Source organism: Sciurus vulgaris (genome assembly GCF_902686455.1).
Source record: "Sciurus vulgaris genome assembly, chromosome: 5".
NCBI classification, from domain to species: domain Eukaryota; kingdom Metazoa; phylum Chordata; class Mammalia; order Rodentia; family Sciuridae; genus Sciurus; species Sciurus vulgaris.
Window position 1 is genome coordinate 1,088,273 of NC_136465.1, and position 16,012 is coordinate 1,104,284.

The 16,012-nt window shown below is 59.2% G+C and overlaps 1 protein-coding gene across 1 annotated transcript in view; it reads left to right on the forward strand.

Moving 5' to 3' along the window:
* Positions 1-16,012, forward strand: part of ARHGEF10 (Rho guanine nucleotide exchange factor 10) — a 115,325-nt gene that overhangs the window by 19,933 nt on the left and 79,380 nt on the right. Inside the window, 4 exon segments of the mRNA XM_079142911.1 lie at positions 9,551-9,714; positions 11,370-11,492; positions 13,592-13,706; positions 15,571-15,677. Of these exon segments, the coding sequence (XP_078999037.1) occupies positions 9,551-9,714; positions 11,370-11,492; positions 13,592-13,706; positions 15,571-15,677 (509 nt within the window).

The window sequence follows — 16,012 nt, forward strand, 5'->3', positions numbered from 1 at the left end:
GAAGCACTGCAGAAGGACCACTGAGAATCCTAGGGCAGCACTGCAGAGGTCACACTGAGAACCCTAGGGCAGCACTGCAGAAGTCACACTGAGAACCCTAGGGCAGTACTGCAGAAGTCACACTGAGAACCCGGGGCAGCACTGCAGAAGTCTCACTGACAAACCTAGGGAAGCACTGCAGAAGTCACACTGAGAACCCTAGGGCAGCACTGCAGAAGTCACACTGAGAACCCTAGGGCAGCACTGCAGAAGTTTCACTGAGAACCCTAGGGCAGCACTGCAGAGGGACCACTGAGAACCCTAGGGCAGCACTGCAGAGGGACCACTGAGAACCCTAGGGCAGCACTGCAGAAGTCTCACTGAGAACCCTAGGGCAGCACTGCAGAAGTCTCACTGACAAACCTAGGGAAGCACTGCAGAAGTCACACTGAGAACCCTAGGGCAGCACTGCAGAAGTCACACTGAGAACCCTAGGGCACCACTGCAGAAGTCTCACTGAGAATCCTAGGGCAGCACTGCAGAAGTCACACTGAGAACCCTAGGGCAGCACTGCAGAAGTCACACTGAGAATCCTAGGGCAGCACTGTAGAGGTCACACTGAGAACCCTAGGGCAGCACTGCAGATGTCTCACTGAGAATCCTAGGGCAGCACTGCAGAGGTCACACTGAGAACCCTAGGGCAGCACTGCAGAGGTCACACTGAGAACCCTAGGGCAGCACTGCAGAAGTCTCACTGAGAACCCTAGGGCAGCACTGCAGAAGTCACACTGAGAACCCTAGGGCAGCACTGCAGAAGTCACACTGAGAACCCTAGGGCAGCGCTGCAGAGGTCACACTGAGAACCCTAGGGCAGCACTGCAGAGGTCACACTGAGAACCCTAGGGCAGCACTGCAGAGGTCACACTGAGAACCTTAGGGCAGCACTGCAGAAGTCACAATGAGAACCCTAGGGCAGCACTGCAGAAGCACCACTGAGAACCCTAGGGCAGCGCTGCAGAAGGACCACTGAGAACCCTAGGGCAGCGCTGCAGAAGGACCACTGAGAACCCTAGGGCAGCACTGCAGAAGTCACACTAAGAACCCTAGGGCAGCACTGCAGAAGGACCACTGAGAACCCTAGGGCAGCACTGCAGAAGTCACACTGAGAACCCTAGGGCAGCACTGCAGAAGTCACACTGAGAACCTTAGGGCAGCGCTGCGAGGGACCACTGAGAACCCTAGGGCAGCGCTGCAGAGGTCACACTGAGAACCCTAGGGCAGCACTGCAGAAGGACCACTGAGAACCCTAGGGCAGTGCTGCAGAAGGACCACTGAGAACCCTAGGGCAGCACTGCAGAAGGACCACTGAGAACCCTAGGGCAGCACTGCAGAAGTCACACTAAGAACCCTAGGGCAGCACTGCAGAAGGACCACTGAGAACCCTAGGGCAGCACTGCAGAAGTCACACTGAGAACCTTAGGGCAGCACTGCAGAAGTCACACTGAGAACCCTAGGGCAGCACTGCAGAAGGACCACTGAGAACCCTAGGGCAGCACTGCAGAGGGACCACTGAGAACCCTAGGGCAGCACTGCAGAAGTCACACTGAGAACCCTAGGGCAGCACTGCAGAAGTCACACTGAGAACCCTGAGGCAGCACTGCAGAAGTCACACTGAGAACCCTAGGGCAGCGCTGCAGAAGTCACACTGAGAACCCTAGGGCAGCGCTGCAGAGGGACCACTGAGAACCCTGGGGCAGCACTGCAGAAGTCACACTGAGAACCCTAGGGCAGCGCTGCAGAAGTCACACTGAGAACCCTAGGGCAGCACTGCAGAAGGACCACTGAGAACCCTAGGGCAGCACTGCAGAAGTCACACTGAGAACCCTGAGGCAGCACTGCAGAAGTCACACTGAGAACCCTAGGGCAGCGCTGCAGAAGTCACACTGAGAACCCTAGGGCAGCGCTGCAGAGGGACCACTGAGAACCCTGGGGCAGCACTGCAGAAGTCACACTGAGAACCCTAGGGCAGCGCTGCAGAAGTCACACTGAGAACCCTAGGGCAGCGCTGCAGAGGGACCACTGAGAACCCTGGGGCAGCACTGCAGAGGGACCACTGAGAACACTAGGGCAGCGCTGCAAAAGTCACACTGAGAATTCTAGGGCAGCACTGCAGAAGTCACACTGAGAACCCTAGGGCAGCGCTGCAGAAGTCACACTGAGAACCCTAGGGCAGCACTGCAGAAGGACCACTGAGAACCCTAGGGCAGCACTGCAGAAGTCACACTGAGAACCCTAGGGCAGCACTGCAGAAGTCACACTGAGAACCTTAGGGCAGCACTGCAGAAGTCACACTGAGAACCCTAGGGCAGCGCTGCAGAAGGACCACTGAGAACCCTAGGGCAGCACTGCAGAAGGACCACTGAGAACCCTAGGGCAGCACTGCAGAAGGACCGCTGAGAACCCTAGGGCAGCACTGCAGAAGTCACACTGAGAACCTTAGGGCAGCACTGCAGAAGTCACACTGAGAACCCTAGGGCAGCACTGCAGAAGGACCACTGAGAACCCTAGGGCACCACTGCAGAAGTCTCACTGAGAATCCTAGGGCAGCACTGCAGAAGTCACACTGAGAACCCTAGGGCAGCACTGCAGAAGTCACACTGAGAATCCTAGGGCAGCACTGTAGAGGTCACACTGAGAACCCTAGGGCAGCACTGCAGATGTCTCACTGAGAATCCTAGGGCAGCACTGCAGAGGTCACACTGAGAACCCTAGGGCAGCACTGCAGAGGTCACACTGAGAACCCTAGGGCAGCACTGCAGAAGTCTCACTGAGAACCCTAGGGCAGCACTGCAGAAGTCACACTGAGAACCCTAGGGCAGCACTGCAGAAGTCACACTGAGAACCCTAGGGCAGCGCTGCAGAGGTCACACTGAGAACCCTAGGGCAGCACTGCAGAGGTCACACTGAGAACCCTAGGGCAGCACTGCAGAGGTCACACTGAGAACCTTAGGGCAGCACTGCAGAGGTCACACTGAGAACCCTAGGGCAGCACTGCAGAAGCACCACTGAGAACCCTAGGGCAGCGCTGCAGAAGGACCACTGAGAACCCTAGGGCAGCGCTGCAGAAGGACCACTGAGAACCCTAGGGCAGCACTGCAGAAGTCACACTAAGAACCCTAGGGCAGCACTGCAGAAGGACCACTGAGAACCCTAGGGCAGCACTGCAGAAGTCACACTGAGAACCCTAGGGCAGCACTGCAGAAGTCACACTGAGAACCTTAGGGCAGCGCTGCGAGGGACCACTGAGAACCCTAGGGCAGCGCTGCAGAGGTCACACTGAGAACCCTAGGGCAGCACTGCAGAGGTCACACTGAGAACACTAGGGCAGCACTGCAGAGCTCACACTGAGAACCCTAGGGCAGCACTGCAGAAGTCACACTGAGAACCCTAGGGCAGCGCTGCAGAGGTCACACTGAGAACCCTAGGGCAGCACTGCAGAAGTCACACTGAGAACCCTAGGGCAGCGCTGCAGAGGTCACACTGAGAACCCTAGGGCAGCACTGCAGAGGTCACACTGAGAACCCTAGGGCAGCACTGCAGAGGTCACACTGAGAACCTTAGGGCAGCACTGCAGAAGTCACACTGAGAACCCTAGGGCAGCGCTGCAGAAGTCACACTGAGAACCCTAGGGCAGCACTGCAGAAGGACCACTGAGAACCCTAGGGCAGCACTGCAGAAGTCACACTGAGAACCCTGAGGCAGCACTGCAGAAGTCACACTGAGAACCCTAGGGGAGCGCTGCAGAAATCACACTTAGAACCCTAGGGCAGCGCTGCAGAGGGACCACTGAGAACCCTGGGGCAGCACTGCAGAAGTCACACTGAGAACCCTAGGGCAGCGCTGCAGAAGTCACACTGAGAACCCTAGGGCAGCGCTGCAGAGGGACCACTGAGAACCCTGGGGCAGCACTGCAGAGGGACCACTGAGAACACTAGGGCAGCGCTGCAAAAGTCACACTGAGAATTCTAGGGCAGCACTGCAGAAGTCACACTGAGAACCCTAGGGCAGCGCTGCAGAAGTCACACTGAGAACCCTAGGGCAGCACTGCAGAAGGACCACTGAGAACCCTAGGGCAGCACTGCAGAAGTCACACTGAGAACCCTAGGGCAGCACTGCAGAAGTCACACTGAGAACCTTAGGGCAGCACTGCAGAAGTCACACTGAGAACCCTAGGGCAGCGCTGCAGAAGGACCACTGAGAACCCTAGGGCAGCACTGCAGAAGGACCACTGAGAACCCTAGGGCAGCACTGCAGAAGTCACACTAAGAACCCTAGGGCAGCGCTGCAGAAGGACCACTGAGAACCCTAGGGCAGCACTGCAGAAGGACCACTGAGAACCTTAGGGCAGCGCTGCAGAAGTCACACTGAGAACCCTAGGGCAGCACTGCAGAAGGACCACTGAGAACCCTAGGGCAGCACTGCAGAGGGACCACTGAGAACCCTAGGGCAGCACTGCAGAAGGACCACTGAGAACCCTAGGGCAGCACTGCAGAAGTCACACTGAGAACCCTGAGGCAGCACTGCAGAAGTCACACTGAGAACCCTAGGGCAGCGCTGCAGAAGTCACACTGAGAACCCTAGGGCAGCGCTGCAGAGGTCACACTGAGAACCCTAGGGCAGCGCTGCAGAAGGACCACTGAGAACCCTAGGGCAGCACTGCAGAAGTCACACTGAGAACCTTAGGGCAGCACTGCAGAAGTCACACTGAGAACCCTAGGGCAGCACTGCAGAGGTCACACTGAGAACCCTAGGGCAGCACTGCAGAAGTCACACAGAGAACCCTAGGGCAGCACTGCGAGGGACCACTGAGAACCCTAGGACAGCACTGCAGAAGTCAAAGTGAGAACCCTAGGGCAGCGCTGCAGAGGTCACACTGAGAACCCTAGGGCAGCGCTGCAGAGGTCACACTGAGAACCCTAGGGCAGCGCTGCAGAGGTCACACTGAGAACCCTAGGGCAGCGCTGCAGAGGTCACACTGAGAACCCTAGGGCAGCGCTGCAGAGGTCACACTGAGAACCCTAGGGCAGCGCTGCAGAGGTCACACTGAGAACTCTAGGGCAGCGCTGCAGAAGTCACACTGAGAACCCTAGGGCAGCACTGCAGAGGTCACACTGAGAACCCTAGGGCAGCACTGCAGAAGTCACACTGAGAACCCTGAGGCAGCACTGCAGAAGTCACACTGAGAACCCTAGGGCAGCGCTGCAGAAGTCACACTGAGAACCCTAGGGCAGCACTGCAGAAGTCACACTGAGAACCCTAGGGCAGCACTGCAGAGGGACCACTGAGAACCCTAGGGCAGCGCTGCAGAAGGACCACTGAGAACCCTAGGGCAACACTGCAGAGGTCACACCGAGAACCCTGGGGCAGCACTGCAGAGGGACCACTGAGAATCCTAGGGCAGCACTGCAGAGGGACCACTGAGACCCAGTTCTCTTGCACTTGGTGACATTTTCTTTGTGGCATGTATACAATTCTAGAGTTTTTTACATGTGAAAGTACATGTTTCGAAACCGTCACTCCACCGCTTCATGTGTCCTTGTTTTTTCCGCTAGACTCACCTTCTGATACCACTGACCGGGTATGCAGTGTCCATGCGCAGGGGAGGACTACCAGTAAATCACACAAATATTTGGAAATTAAAAATCATTACTGTGTTACTTGTAGTCAATTTGAAAACGATGCAAATCAGAAAATAATTTGACTTGAATAATCTAGAAACATGTAAGGTAGGCTTAAAATAATTAAGCTGTTGACATAATAGCACATGTTAGAAAAGGATTGCAAAGTCCTGATCCTGGGTCCAGCCCAGTCATGGGAACAGACAGCAGCACACACCACGGGCAGTGGAGGGAGGCCAGGAGACATGGAAGTGATAGAGCAGAGAGTGACACAAAGTGGTGTCTGCACAGCTCAGGCATTCCTCGGGAAGCAGAGACAGCACGCCCTGGTGGCGTCCTCAGGGAGAGCAGCGGAGGACGCCTGGCCCAGAGCTGCGTGTCTAGAAGCCGTAGCTTTGCATCAGTAAATGAGAGCCCTTAAGTTGGGTTTCCCGGGAGAATCACCTGCTCCTGAAATTAAAAGCCTTCTTCTACAATGATGCAGGATCCTGAGTCGCTGCCTAGCTTATGTGCAGAAAGAACACTCCTGGGCCCCAGGGCTGGCCCAGGGAGCCTGCAGGAACAGGACTGCCCCAGGGCACTGTCCTGGGGCGGTGGGCAGAAGGGCGAGGCTCTGAAACTTGCACAGCCCTCCCTGGAAATCTGAGTGCCCCACGTGAAACGTTAGGAAGGCAAGGCCAGCTGGGTCCCGACCACAGGCAGAAGCCACACTGGATCCTCTGCTGGGGGGACACAGTGGCCTTGTGGGTCAAATTGCAGTCAAGGAGCGTCTCAGCCCCAGGCTTCTGAACGATGACGTGTGACAGACTTGGTCTGTCGGTTCCAAAGCGTTGCCCGTCAGGAGGAGCAGTGCGGCCCTCAGGGTTCCCTGCCTCAGGCCGTCACCTGGGCCTGCGTAAGCACAGCTGATTGGAGCCGTGTGCAAGTCCACGCGTGGACGGGGTGCAGGTATATGTGCCAGCGCGGTGTGCACTCGCGGCTCCCTGCCCACAGACGGGCCTCACACCCTCAGGTCGCTGGCCCGGCAGGTAGCCTGTGCTCACGCGGGGCTCGAGCTCATGCGCCCCCAAGCCTGCCGGGAGGAGGCCTGCCAGGGGCGACCCCCTTTGCAAGGGCGCACTGCAGAGTTGGTGCTCAGGGACCACCTCGGAGAGGAAGGACGGCCTGCTCACAGATGTTCCCCAGACTCCCGTGACTGTGGGAGCCAAGCACCTCCACCTGTGTCTCTCAAGGTCTGACGGGCCTCGGAGTCGGCAGGACGCTTCCCTGGCCAGGATCCCTGTGGCCCACGAGCTGATGCTCCCTGCCTCCAGCGTCCTGCTTGCCCCAGGTTTGAAGAACACCGCAGTGTTTCCCGGGTAGCGGCTCTCGCCGTCTTAGTCCTTTGGGCGCTGTGACAGAGTGCCGCAGCCTGGGTGTCCTAGAGACTCGAGGCGCTGACCACAGGCAGGTCTGCAGGTGGGCGTCTCTGGCCGCGTGGGCCTCAGGGCCTCTTCCTGTTGCAGTCTGCCTTCTCCCCGTGTCCTCTGAAAGGGGCAGGCCACTCCCGGGGTCTCCCTAAGACGGCCCTGATCCCATGCTGAGAACTCCGCCCCCAGGGCCACCTGCTTATGCCTTGGCAGTGGGGATACAGTGCCCACGCGTGAGGCTTGGCGTGCCCAGGGACCTGTGGCCTCCTCAGGTGGACCCAGAACTCGGGCACAGGGTACGGCACGGCTGCTAAGAGCAAGAGATGGGACGCTTAGGAGGCCCAGAGCAGGTGAGCACAAGAAAGCCGGGTGTGGACCCCGGGCAGTGTCCAGCAGGCACGACTTAGAGCTGCTGGTGCTTGTGTCCCTAGGGACAACCAGGGCAGGCAGGTAGCTCTGGGAGCGTGACCTATGCTGGCCTGGAGGGCCAAGGCAATCAGCTAGATGGGCAGCGGTCATTTCTGCCTTCAGTGAGAACATGGACCTGCAGGCAGGTGTCGGATGGCCGCAGGCCTGGCTGCCACCTGTGCTCAGAGCCAGGGTGTTTGGTGAGGCAGATGCGGTGGGCTTGGGCACCACTTCCACCTTAGACATCAGGTGCCTCAGGGCTGTGGGGCAGCTGCCCTGGGCCCAGGCTCCTCCTCAGTCCAGCCTAGTGGCCTTGGCCTGCAGCGGGCAGGGGAGCACTGAGGGGCTCAGCAGAACCCTGGAGCCACAGAGGCTGCCTTGTGCCTGCCCCTCGTGCTGTGCAGCTGCCGTACAGAGGGTCCCTCCTGGACGCATGGCCCAGCAGGCCCTGGCCGCCCCTGGAGGGATGGGCCGTGGCCCCACACTGGCCCCAGGGCGAGTGGCCTGCTGCGGGAAGGTTCAGTCCCAGGTTGGGGAGCCGCGAGTCGGAGCCCAGGAATCACAAGGGCAGAGCGCTCAGGCATCCACCCATCCAGACGCTTGAGCCCTGGCAGGCAGCGAACGGGGCTGTTGGTCACAGCTGTCTCCAGCCTCCCACATGGGTTCAGGGTACGCGGCTGGTCTCCCAGCCCAGCAGTCAGCCGAGGCCATCGTGATGTGCACGGGCATGTCACACGTGGACTCGGGAGCTCCAGGTCCAGCCAGCAGGCAGCATGGGCTCCAGGTGTGTGGGGCAGCGCAGGAGCACGTGGTGGCTGTCTGGGTTCTGGGAGCCCAGTCCCAGCCCTGGACGCCTAGCGAGCTCTGGGTGACGGCAGCCCCGATTTCAGGGGGACTTGGCCCTCCTGCGCATAAGACTGCTTGTCCAGTGGTACAGCCTGCGGGTGGTGGACACTGTTGGTGAAGAACTTGGGCTCCGTCACGGCCCCCGGACTCTGGGCAGAATGCGCCTGCTCAGACACCCGGAGAGCCTGCTGTGTGTTTCAGAAGTACTCAGCATCTAGCCGGGAGGGGCACCCGGCCAGGGCGATCTGAAACACCCAGGGATTTTAAAGGCCATTTCCAGCAGAGGCAGAGTCTGGCCTTCCCCTGGGGAGTGTGTCCTCAGCACTAGCTACTCAGAATTCTATCCAGAAGTCATTCTTTCATCTTTTGTCCCTGATCAACTTTAGCCGAATGCAGAACCGTGTGTGCCGTGTGGTTGACGGTGCTTAGGAAGACACTTTCTGGGTCTGGAGGACAGGACATTCTCTGTCCCAGTGGCCAGCACTGCACGGGGAGCCCCTCCGGTGCCTTGCTGCGCTGTGGCTTTGTCAGGGTGGCCTCCTGACGCCCGGTGTGCCTGCGGGAAAGAGCCTCACTCTGTGGCGTCGGGTCTTTGCTTGCTGCAGGAGGTGCTGCTCGGCTTGGTCCACGTCTTCAGATGTGCATCGTGGTGTCCTCCCTGGGGTTTTAACACACAGCACCTGTCATTGTATTCGGTGACATGAATATGACTTGTCCTCCTTTGTTCTAAAATGACCTCCGTGAAGAAGGCATTGAAATACACTAGCAGCCATGAGTTTCATGAGACCCTGTTTAGCATAAAGGCAAACTTCCCAGGTGTTTTAGTCGCTTTACTGAGTCGGCCTTCAGCATTGCATCTCCGCGGCTCCTTAGTAGCTGCTCCTTGCCCTCCGTCTAGCCAGCCTGCCTACCTCTGCGGTCTCTCTGCTGCCCGCCACCTGCCCGCATCTAGCTGTGTGTCGAATCTTTTTTCGCTCTCTACACTTACATCCTGATTTTCCTTCGTGGAAAGTTCACTGTTGCTAACAAATTACTGGGTGTTGTTGTGGAGGGCTCCCAAGTCCACTGTCCCTGGGGTGCGGGTGGGTCTGGGGACCTGTCGGAACCCCCTCAAGAGCTGCCCGGTGGCTGCTGCCCAGGGCACTGGGACGCATGCCAGCCCCACCTCCAGGTGGCCAAGCTGGTGAGGCTGCCTCTCGTTTGCTTCCACCATGGTGTGTGTGCCCTCAGATGAGATGATCTACGACGACGTCGAGAACGGAGAGGACGGTGGGAACAGCTCTTTGGAGTACGGATGGAGTTCAAGCGAGTTTGAAAGCTATGAAGAGCAGAGCGACACGGAGTGCAGGAACGGAGTCCCCAGGCCCTTTCTGCGCAGCAGCCACAGGAAGCAGGTGGGCGTGGGTCCGAGTTGGGACGGCGTCCTCCCTGGCACCTGAGCGATTAGCTCTGAGATGTTGATCTTTGGTTTGGGGAGAATGTGACGTATCTGCGAAGGCGAGGGTGTCTGTTCTCATAGTGCAGCTGATCCCAGATGCTCGGGACGTCAACCCCTTGTAAGCTCCATCCCAGGAAGGACCCACGCAGGCTGGCCCCTGCGCTTACGTGCGACCTGGTGGTGGCCACGTGGCTCCGGCAGCCATGGGTGCAGCTCTGCTTCCTCCACGAGGTCGAGAGCCAGCGAACCCACAGGCAGAGGCTTGGGGTGTGTGCAGGGCTGCCCGAGGTGGCCTTTTCCTGAGGAGGGCTTTGAGTGTCTTTGTGGAAGCCTGCAGTCGGGGTCCCAGGAGGAACGTGGACCTGGCCTTCTGAGAGCAGACTCCTGAGCCGGCGGGCAGCATGGCCACAGCCTCCTCGCCAAGCTCGTCTGCCGGGAGGCCTTCGGCGTTGCTGGCTGGGCCAGTGCTCTCTTGGTGGGGTCTTCTGGCCAACTGTAGGAGGGCCTTTGTCTTCTGATGTGTCCGGTCACACACCAGGACACCAGCGTGTGGTCGCCAGGCAGGCCACCTGCGGCCTTCCTGGGAGGCTGGGCGCCTCCGTGCTGTGATGGCTGGCCGTGGCCAGGTTTGCCTCCCGCTCTCCAGTGACCCCGCAGCCAGAGACCACGTCACGGTGCAGCTCCCATCGCTGTGGCTACAGGCCACGGGGGTTGCTGAGCTGTCGTGTCCTCTGACCTGAGTCGCGAACGTGGGGGCCACCGGTGTGTAATGGTCGGCTCAGCTGCTCGGTTTTGTTGGCGAGCTCCTTCCAGGCTCTGGTTCTGTTCTGCAGCGAGTTCCTTGACTGGGATGTGGCCATCCAGTGGGGCTGCAGTCGTGGTCAGTGGAGTCACACGAGGGCAACTCGTGGCCTGCCAGGCTGGGTCAGGCCCTCCTGGTGGAGCGGAGGTTTTCACGGCAGCTCACTGAAGTGGCATTCGAAGGTGGCTCTGGCTCTGTCCTGTGGTGACGTGGCAGCTGGGCCTGGATGGGCAGTGGGCGGCTGGCTGCTCTGCTCTCCCGGCCAGTGCAGCCTGGCTTGTGAAGGCGGAGCCCAGCGGCAAGAGCACCCTTCCTGCAGGAGAACCAGGTGGGGTGTGCATGGCAGGACAGGTGTTCTAGCCTAAGATGTCCTGTGTTGAACTCCAGAGGTCAGCAGCAGTCTCTAGCCGTATTAAACACTGTTAAAAGTGCCCCTGCTCTGGCTGAGGTGAGAAGTGTCCCCAGAGGAGCCGAGGGCTTTGGGCTCTGCATTCGAGACTCTGGTTGGTGCAGGGAGGATGTCCAGGAGGCCCCAGCCTGTCTGTGAGTGGCCAGGGTGGCGAGGAGGCCGTTTGCACGCAGTGTGCCTTGTGGGTGCTGCGCAGACCGTGGCTGTCCTCCCCAGCTGCAGCGGGGTGGCATGGAGGAGTGGCCGCACTTGCCACCTTGGCTGCGGACGGTGTGTCCTCGGGCAGCGTCCTCGACACGCCGGCCTTCGCCTTTCCCGTTGGCGGGCTGCTGTGGATCCCCGTGCCCGATCCCTGGGCGGCGGCGTCCTGCCCTGAGCCTGCCTGTCTCTTTGTGCACAGCTCTCCCACGACCTCACCCGTTTAAAGGCGCACTGCGGGGAGAAGGTGAGACGCTTGGTGGCCAGCACAGTGGGAGCCGTGGAGGGGCCGCCGCGGCCGCTGCAGCGCAGGCGCCAGCGCAAGGTAGTGTGGCTCCTTCCCAACCCGCGGCCGCAGAGGAGACGCTGCCCTGCAGACCGCTGGGCGCCGTGGGGCAGAACCCGCAAGGGGCGGTGCTCGGCCTGTGGCGGGCACCCCGGCTGGTGACTCCGAGCTGCACGCTCTGCGCGCGATCTCTGGCGAGCCCACGGGTGCCCAGAGGGTCCATGGAGGTGGCCTCACAGCCCACACGCCCGTCCAGTGTGTCTGAGGGCGGGTCCCCCAGAGGCAGAGCAGCGTTCTGGCTGTCTGCTTTGGGAATGTAGTGGTTCTCCATCCGTAGGACGTCAAATGACACATCGTGGGTCATTTTTTTTTTTTTAAATTAAAATTAATACGAAGAGTCAAAGTTTTTCAGTTTTGATTTCTATTGCAATCACTGTACATCAGTAAGACCCAGACAGACTCTGGCTCCTGGTGGTCTCTTTCACTTCCAAGAGCTGGGGTGTAGCTCAGTGGTGGGGCACGTGCTTAGCACACACGAGGCCCCAGAAACACTAGTATGACGATTTTAAGAGCGTGAAGGGAAGCTTCTAGACCAAAATGCCCGAGAACTGCTGGGTGTGGGTATTGTGGAGGTCATTTCTTTGGGTGTGTTTAAAAGAGCACTGTCAAGTAATCCCCTCCATCACCTTTGCCCTTCGAGGAGCGTGATGCGTTCATGCCCTCAACAGCCACACTGCCAGAGGCGCCTTCCGGGTGACCCTGCAGGGCCGTGGCAGAGCCCAGGTGGCCGGTCTGTGTGACAGTGAGTCCCCTCCAGGATCTCCCAGGACCGCAGGCCTGGTGGAAGCAGGCTCACTGTCCGCAGGAGCCCGCTAGACTGAGCGCGGAAGCCTGCAGCTGGCAGCCAGCGGCTGGCCAAGGAGATGAGTGAGACAAGACCCAGTGGGCGCCCTCCACTCAGGAGGGAGAAGGTCCCATGGAGCCAGGAGGCTGCCCAGGGACGAGGCCAGCCAAGTTGCTTTGCCTCCAGGGACAGGCCCTCCTGTCGGTTGGCTGACCTCTGCTTCACACATGGTCAGGCTGGGCACCAGGGTGCAGGGAGTAGCCCAGCTGCAGGGTGAGGAGGGACCTGGGCTGGAAGGGCAGAAGGCTCGTGGGAGAAGCCCCAAGGCGTGTCGGCCACGTGTCCCGTGTGGTCCCTGGTTGTGCAGGTGTGCAGTGGGGCGGGAGTGGCACCCCTGCTTTGACAGTGGGAGAGAGTGGCCTGCACAGGTGGCAGTTGGAGCTGGTGCCTGGCGGGGAGTGTTCAGAGGTTCCGTGTGAGCTGTGTTGGTGGCGGCCACGGCAGGGCCTGTGGAAGGCAGCGGTAGGGCCTTGGGAGAGAGCGCCAGGCCATTAGCTCATGCAATGCCCTTCCCACACGGAGCCGGCAGCGCAGAGAGGTGGGGCCATGGCTGGCTGGGAAGGGGGCTGTCGGGCCTCCTGAAGGGCCACTTGGTGTTCTCTGAAGGAGCATGTCCAGTGTGCACTGGCCAGTCCCTCAGGGGTCAGGGCTAAGAGTGGAAGTTCCTGCCAGCCCGAGGCTCCCGAGTGCTGGTGGCGGTCAGCGTCCGCCTGGCTCTCAGACGGCTCCTCATGGGTTTCCCACTGCCTGACCGCTTGCCTTTTGGCTCCATGCTCTGGGTGGGTGACCGTTGGAGAGCCCCACGAAGCAGCTGGCCATGCCTGCCCCTGGACACCTCAGGAAGCCCCTGCGGAAAAGGCTGGGAGGCCGTCGGAGTGCAGCCAGCCCTCTGCCGTGTGGTGCGGCTGCCCTTGCCGGAGGGCAGTCGCCCCGGGGGCTCTGGCTGTGAGGGCGGCAGGTCAGAGACTGGCTTTCCGTCGGGTCGGTGCCTCGGCCGCCGCAAGGAGGGCTTCTGCACTCCAAGTTTCTTTTTTCCTTTTTTTTAAAAAAGCAGATGAATAAATAGAAAGAGCCAAAAACTACACACACGCACTCACAATAAAGTGCTCCCAGATTGGAAAACAACGTGAGGTGCCGCCTCCGCCCACCCTGCTTGACAGTATTCTTTTAAAACTGGCGGAACAGCAGGTGGAACGGTGTCCCTGCCTCCTCACACGCTCCCCTTTCCCTCCAGATGCAGAAGCTCATGAAGGCGGCCAGGGAGGGCACCAAGGACGGGCTTGAGAGGACGAGAGCCGCCGTGAAGAGGGGCCGCTCCTTCATCAGGACCAAGTCCCTCATTTCTCAAGGTCGGGACCCCTGAGCGTGTGCATGTGACCCAGGCCTCCTGGCCTCCTGTGGCCCTGGAACTGGGCCTCCTGTGGTGCTGGAGAGGTTTGACTCAGCCAGTTACCCAGCCTCACCCTCTCAAGTGAAGGGGGCCCCGCACCACTAGGCTGAGGGTCCCCAGGTCACTGTGTGGCAAAATTTATAAAGGGGCACACACAGTAAGCCGCAGAGCAGCACAAGGCCTCTGGGCCCACCTTCCCGGCTTCTGTGCTGTCCCCACGGGCCCTCCTGCCCCACTCCATCCCGCACCCTTCCGCGTGCCACAGGTGCCAGGGACCCGGGGGGGTTTCCTAAGCCTGCGCAGCGGTTGTGCATCGGCAGTTCTGGGAACCTTTCCGCTGTCAGAATCTCACGTTTCCCGAATCTTTCCAAGAGAGCCTGGAAGCGGGTGTTGCATGCTGGCAGTGAGCTGCAGGCTGGCCATTTCACATCTGAGGGGAGTTCTCCTGCGTGGACGCCAAGGTTGGGTGGCGTGGAGGCAGATGAGCTCCCTGGCTCTGACGGGGATCAGGAGAGCTGTCCCGCTTGTCTGTGACCCGCACGCCTGCTCTGGTGTGCGCACAGCACTTTCTGTGCATCCTGCTCAGCAAGCTCTTGGCAGTCAGGTATCTGCAGGAAACAGCCCAGGAACCCTGTGTGGCACTGCAGTTGACCAGATGGAGGCCATCAGGAGCCACCCCAGTGGGTCTCACTGCCGAAGGAGATAGCCCTGTGCGTTCTAAGGACACGCACTGTAGACTCTTCCCCAGGGGAGGTGCCAGCAGCAGCCCAGGCCCCACAAGGATGGCTGTCATGGAGCAGGCCTCTGCGTGGCCTCCAGCAGCACATGCAGGGTCTTCAGGTGGAGCACTTAGGATTCGGGGCCACGTTCTGTGGGTCTCTGCTTTTCACAAAGACTGCTGCTGGCAGCAGAACTACCGTCTGGGTCCTGGATGCTAGAGTGGGTCAGAAATGTCCACCTTGAGCCCTGCCCAGGCCACAACCAGGATCTGCAGGCTGGCAAGGCCCCAGGGGATGGATGCAGGTTGCGGAGGAAGTGGTGGTGCCTCTCCCGCTGGGGGCTGCGGCACTGAACAGGCAGGTGCTGAGCCCTCTGTCCCCTGTCCCTGAGCCGGGACAGGAGAAGCTCAAGCCCAGCTTGTGTTTTCTCAGTTCTGGGTGTGCACAGTCACCTCAAGACTGCTGAGAAAGGCCGCACTCCCAGCCCGCCGCCCAACCCCTCAGCCTCCACGGAGGAGTCTGGGTGAGGGGGCTGTGTCAAGCCCCTCGGCTGGTGTCTCTGTGCAGCCAGGGTTTGGGATCTCGGAGTTGGAGATCTCAGGCTAGAAGCTCCCACACTGTCCTGTCTTCCAGACATCTTGTGCAGACTGGCATTCAAAAATTTACTTTTAGTTTAAACTTCTTAGTTTTTGGAAAACTGTGCTTTTCTAGACTGCCAGTCAGAAAAGAGCACAAAATCAAGAAACAGGAAGTCCTGCCTGAGCGTCCACTGACCTGAATGGTGTGTTCTGCAGTGTCTTGGCGCCCGCTTGGTTTCTGGTCATGGGCCACGTAGGCTGAGAAACCAAACCTCTCTCGCCATGCTGCCTCCCAGCTATCCAAGTGACACGTCTGCTGGTGAAGTGCCACTTAGATACTGGCACTACTTTCCTCCTGAATATTTTGTTTGAGTTGTTAAAATTTCAAGTGAATAATAGCTGGGAGGAAAGTAAGCTTAGAAATTGAAATATACGTACGTAGGATTCATTCTATAGCTAACTTTCTGTGCTACGCTGTGAATACATGTTTGGATGTGGAACTCATACATCTTCACCTTTTCTCAAGATCACAGATCTTGTCTTGATGAGGAGCAGAATTTGTTCATTGACGTTGACTGCAAGCACCCAGAGGCTGTCCTGACGCCCATGCCTGAGGGTTTGTCGCAACAGCAGGTAGGATAAACCAGCGGGACTCAGGTGCTCCACACCCGCCCGGGCTAGTTGGAAGACACTTAAACGTTCATGGGCTACTTGGTCAGCATCTGCTGTTCCGGCTCCCTGCCCTCCGTCCACTCAGTCACCACTGCCTACCCTTGGTGCAGCAGCTGCAAGGTTAATACTGCCCACAGGAGGGGCTCCAGGACCTGGTCTTAGTCGCAGCCTCAGTTCAGACCACTATGTCCTGGTATTTTGAGTACCATCTCTGTGTGTAATTTTGAGAAATGTGTAGTTTATATTGATATGACGGTTTTACAGAGAGCCAGTGTGTAATGTGTTCATAGGTGCCC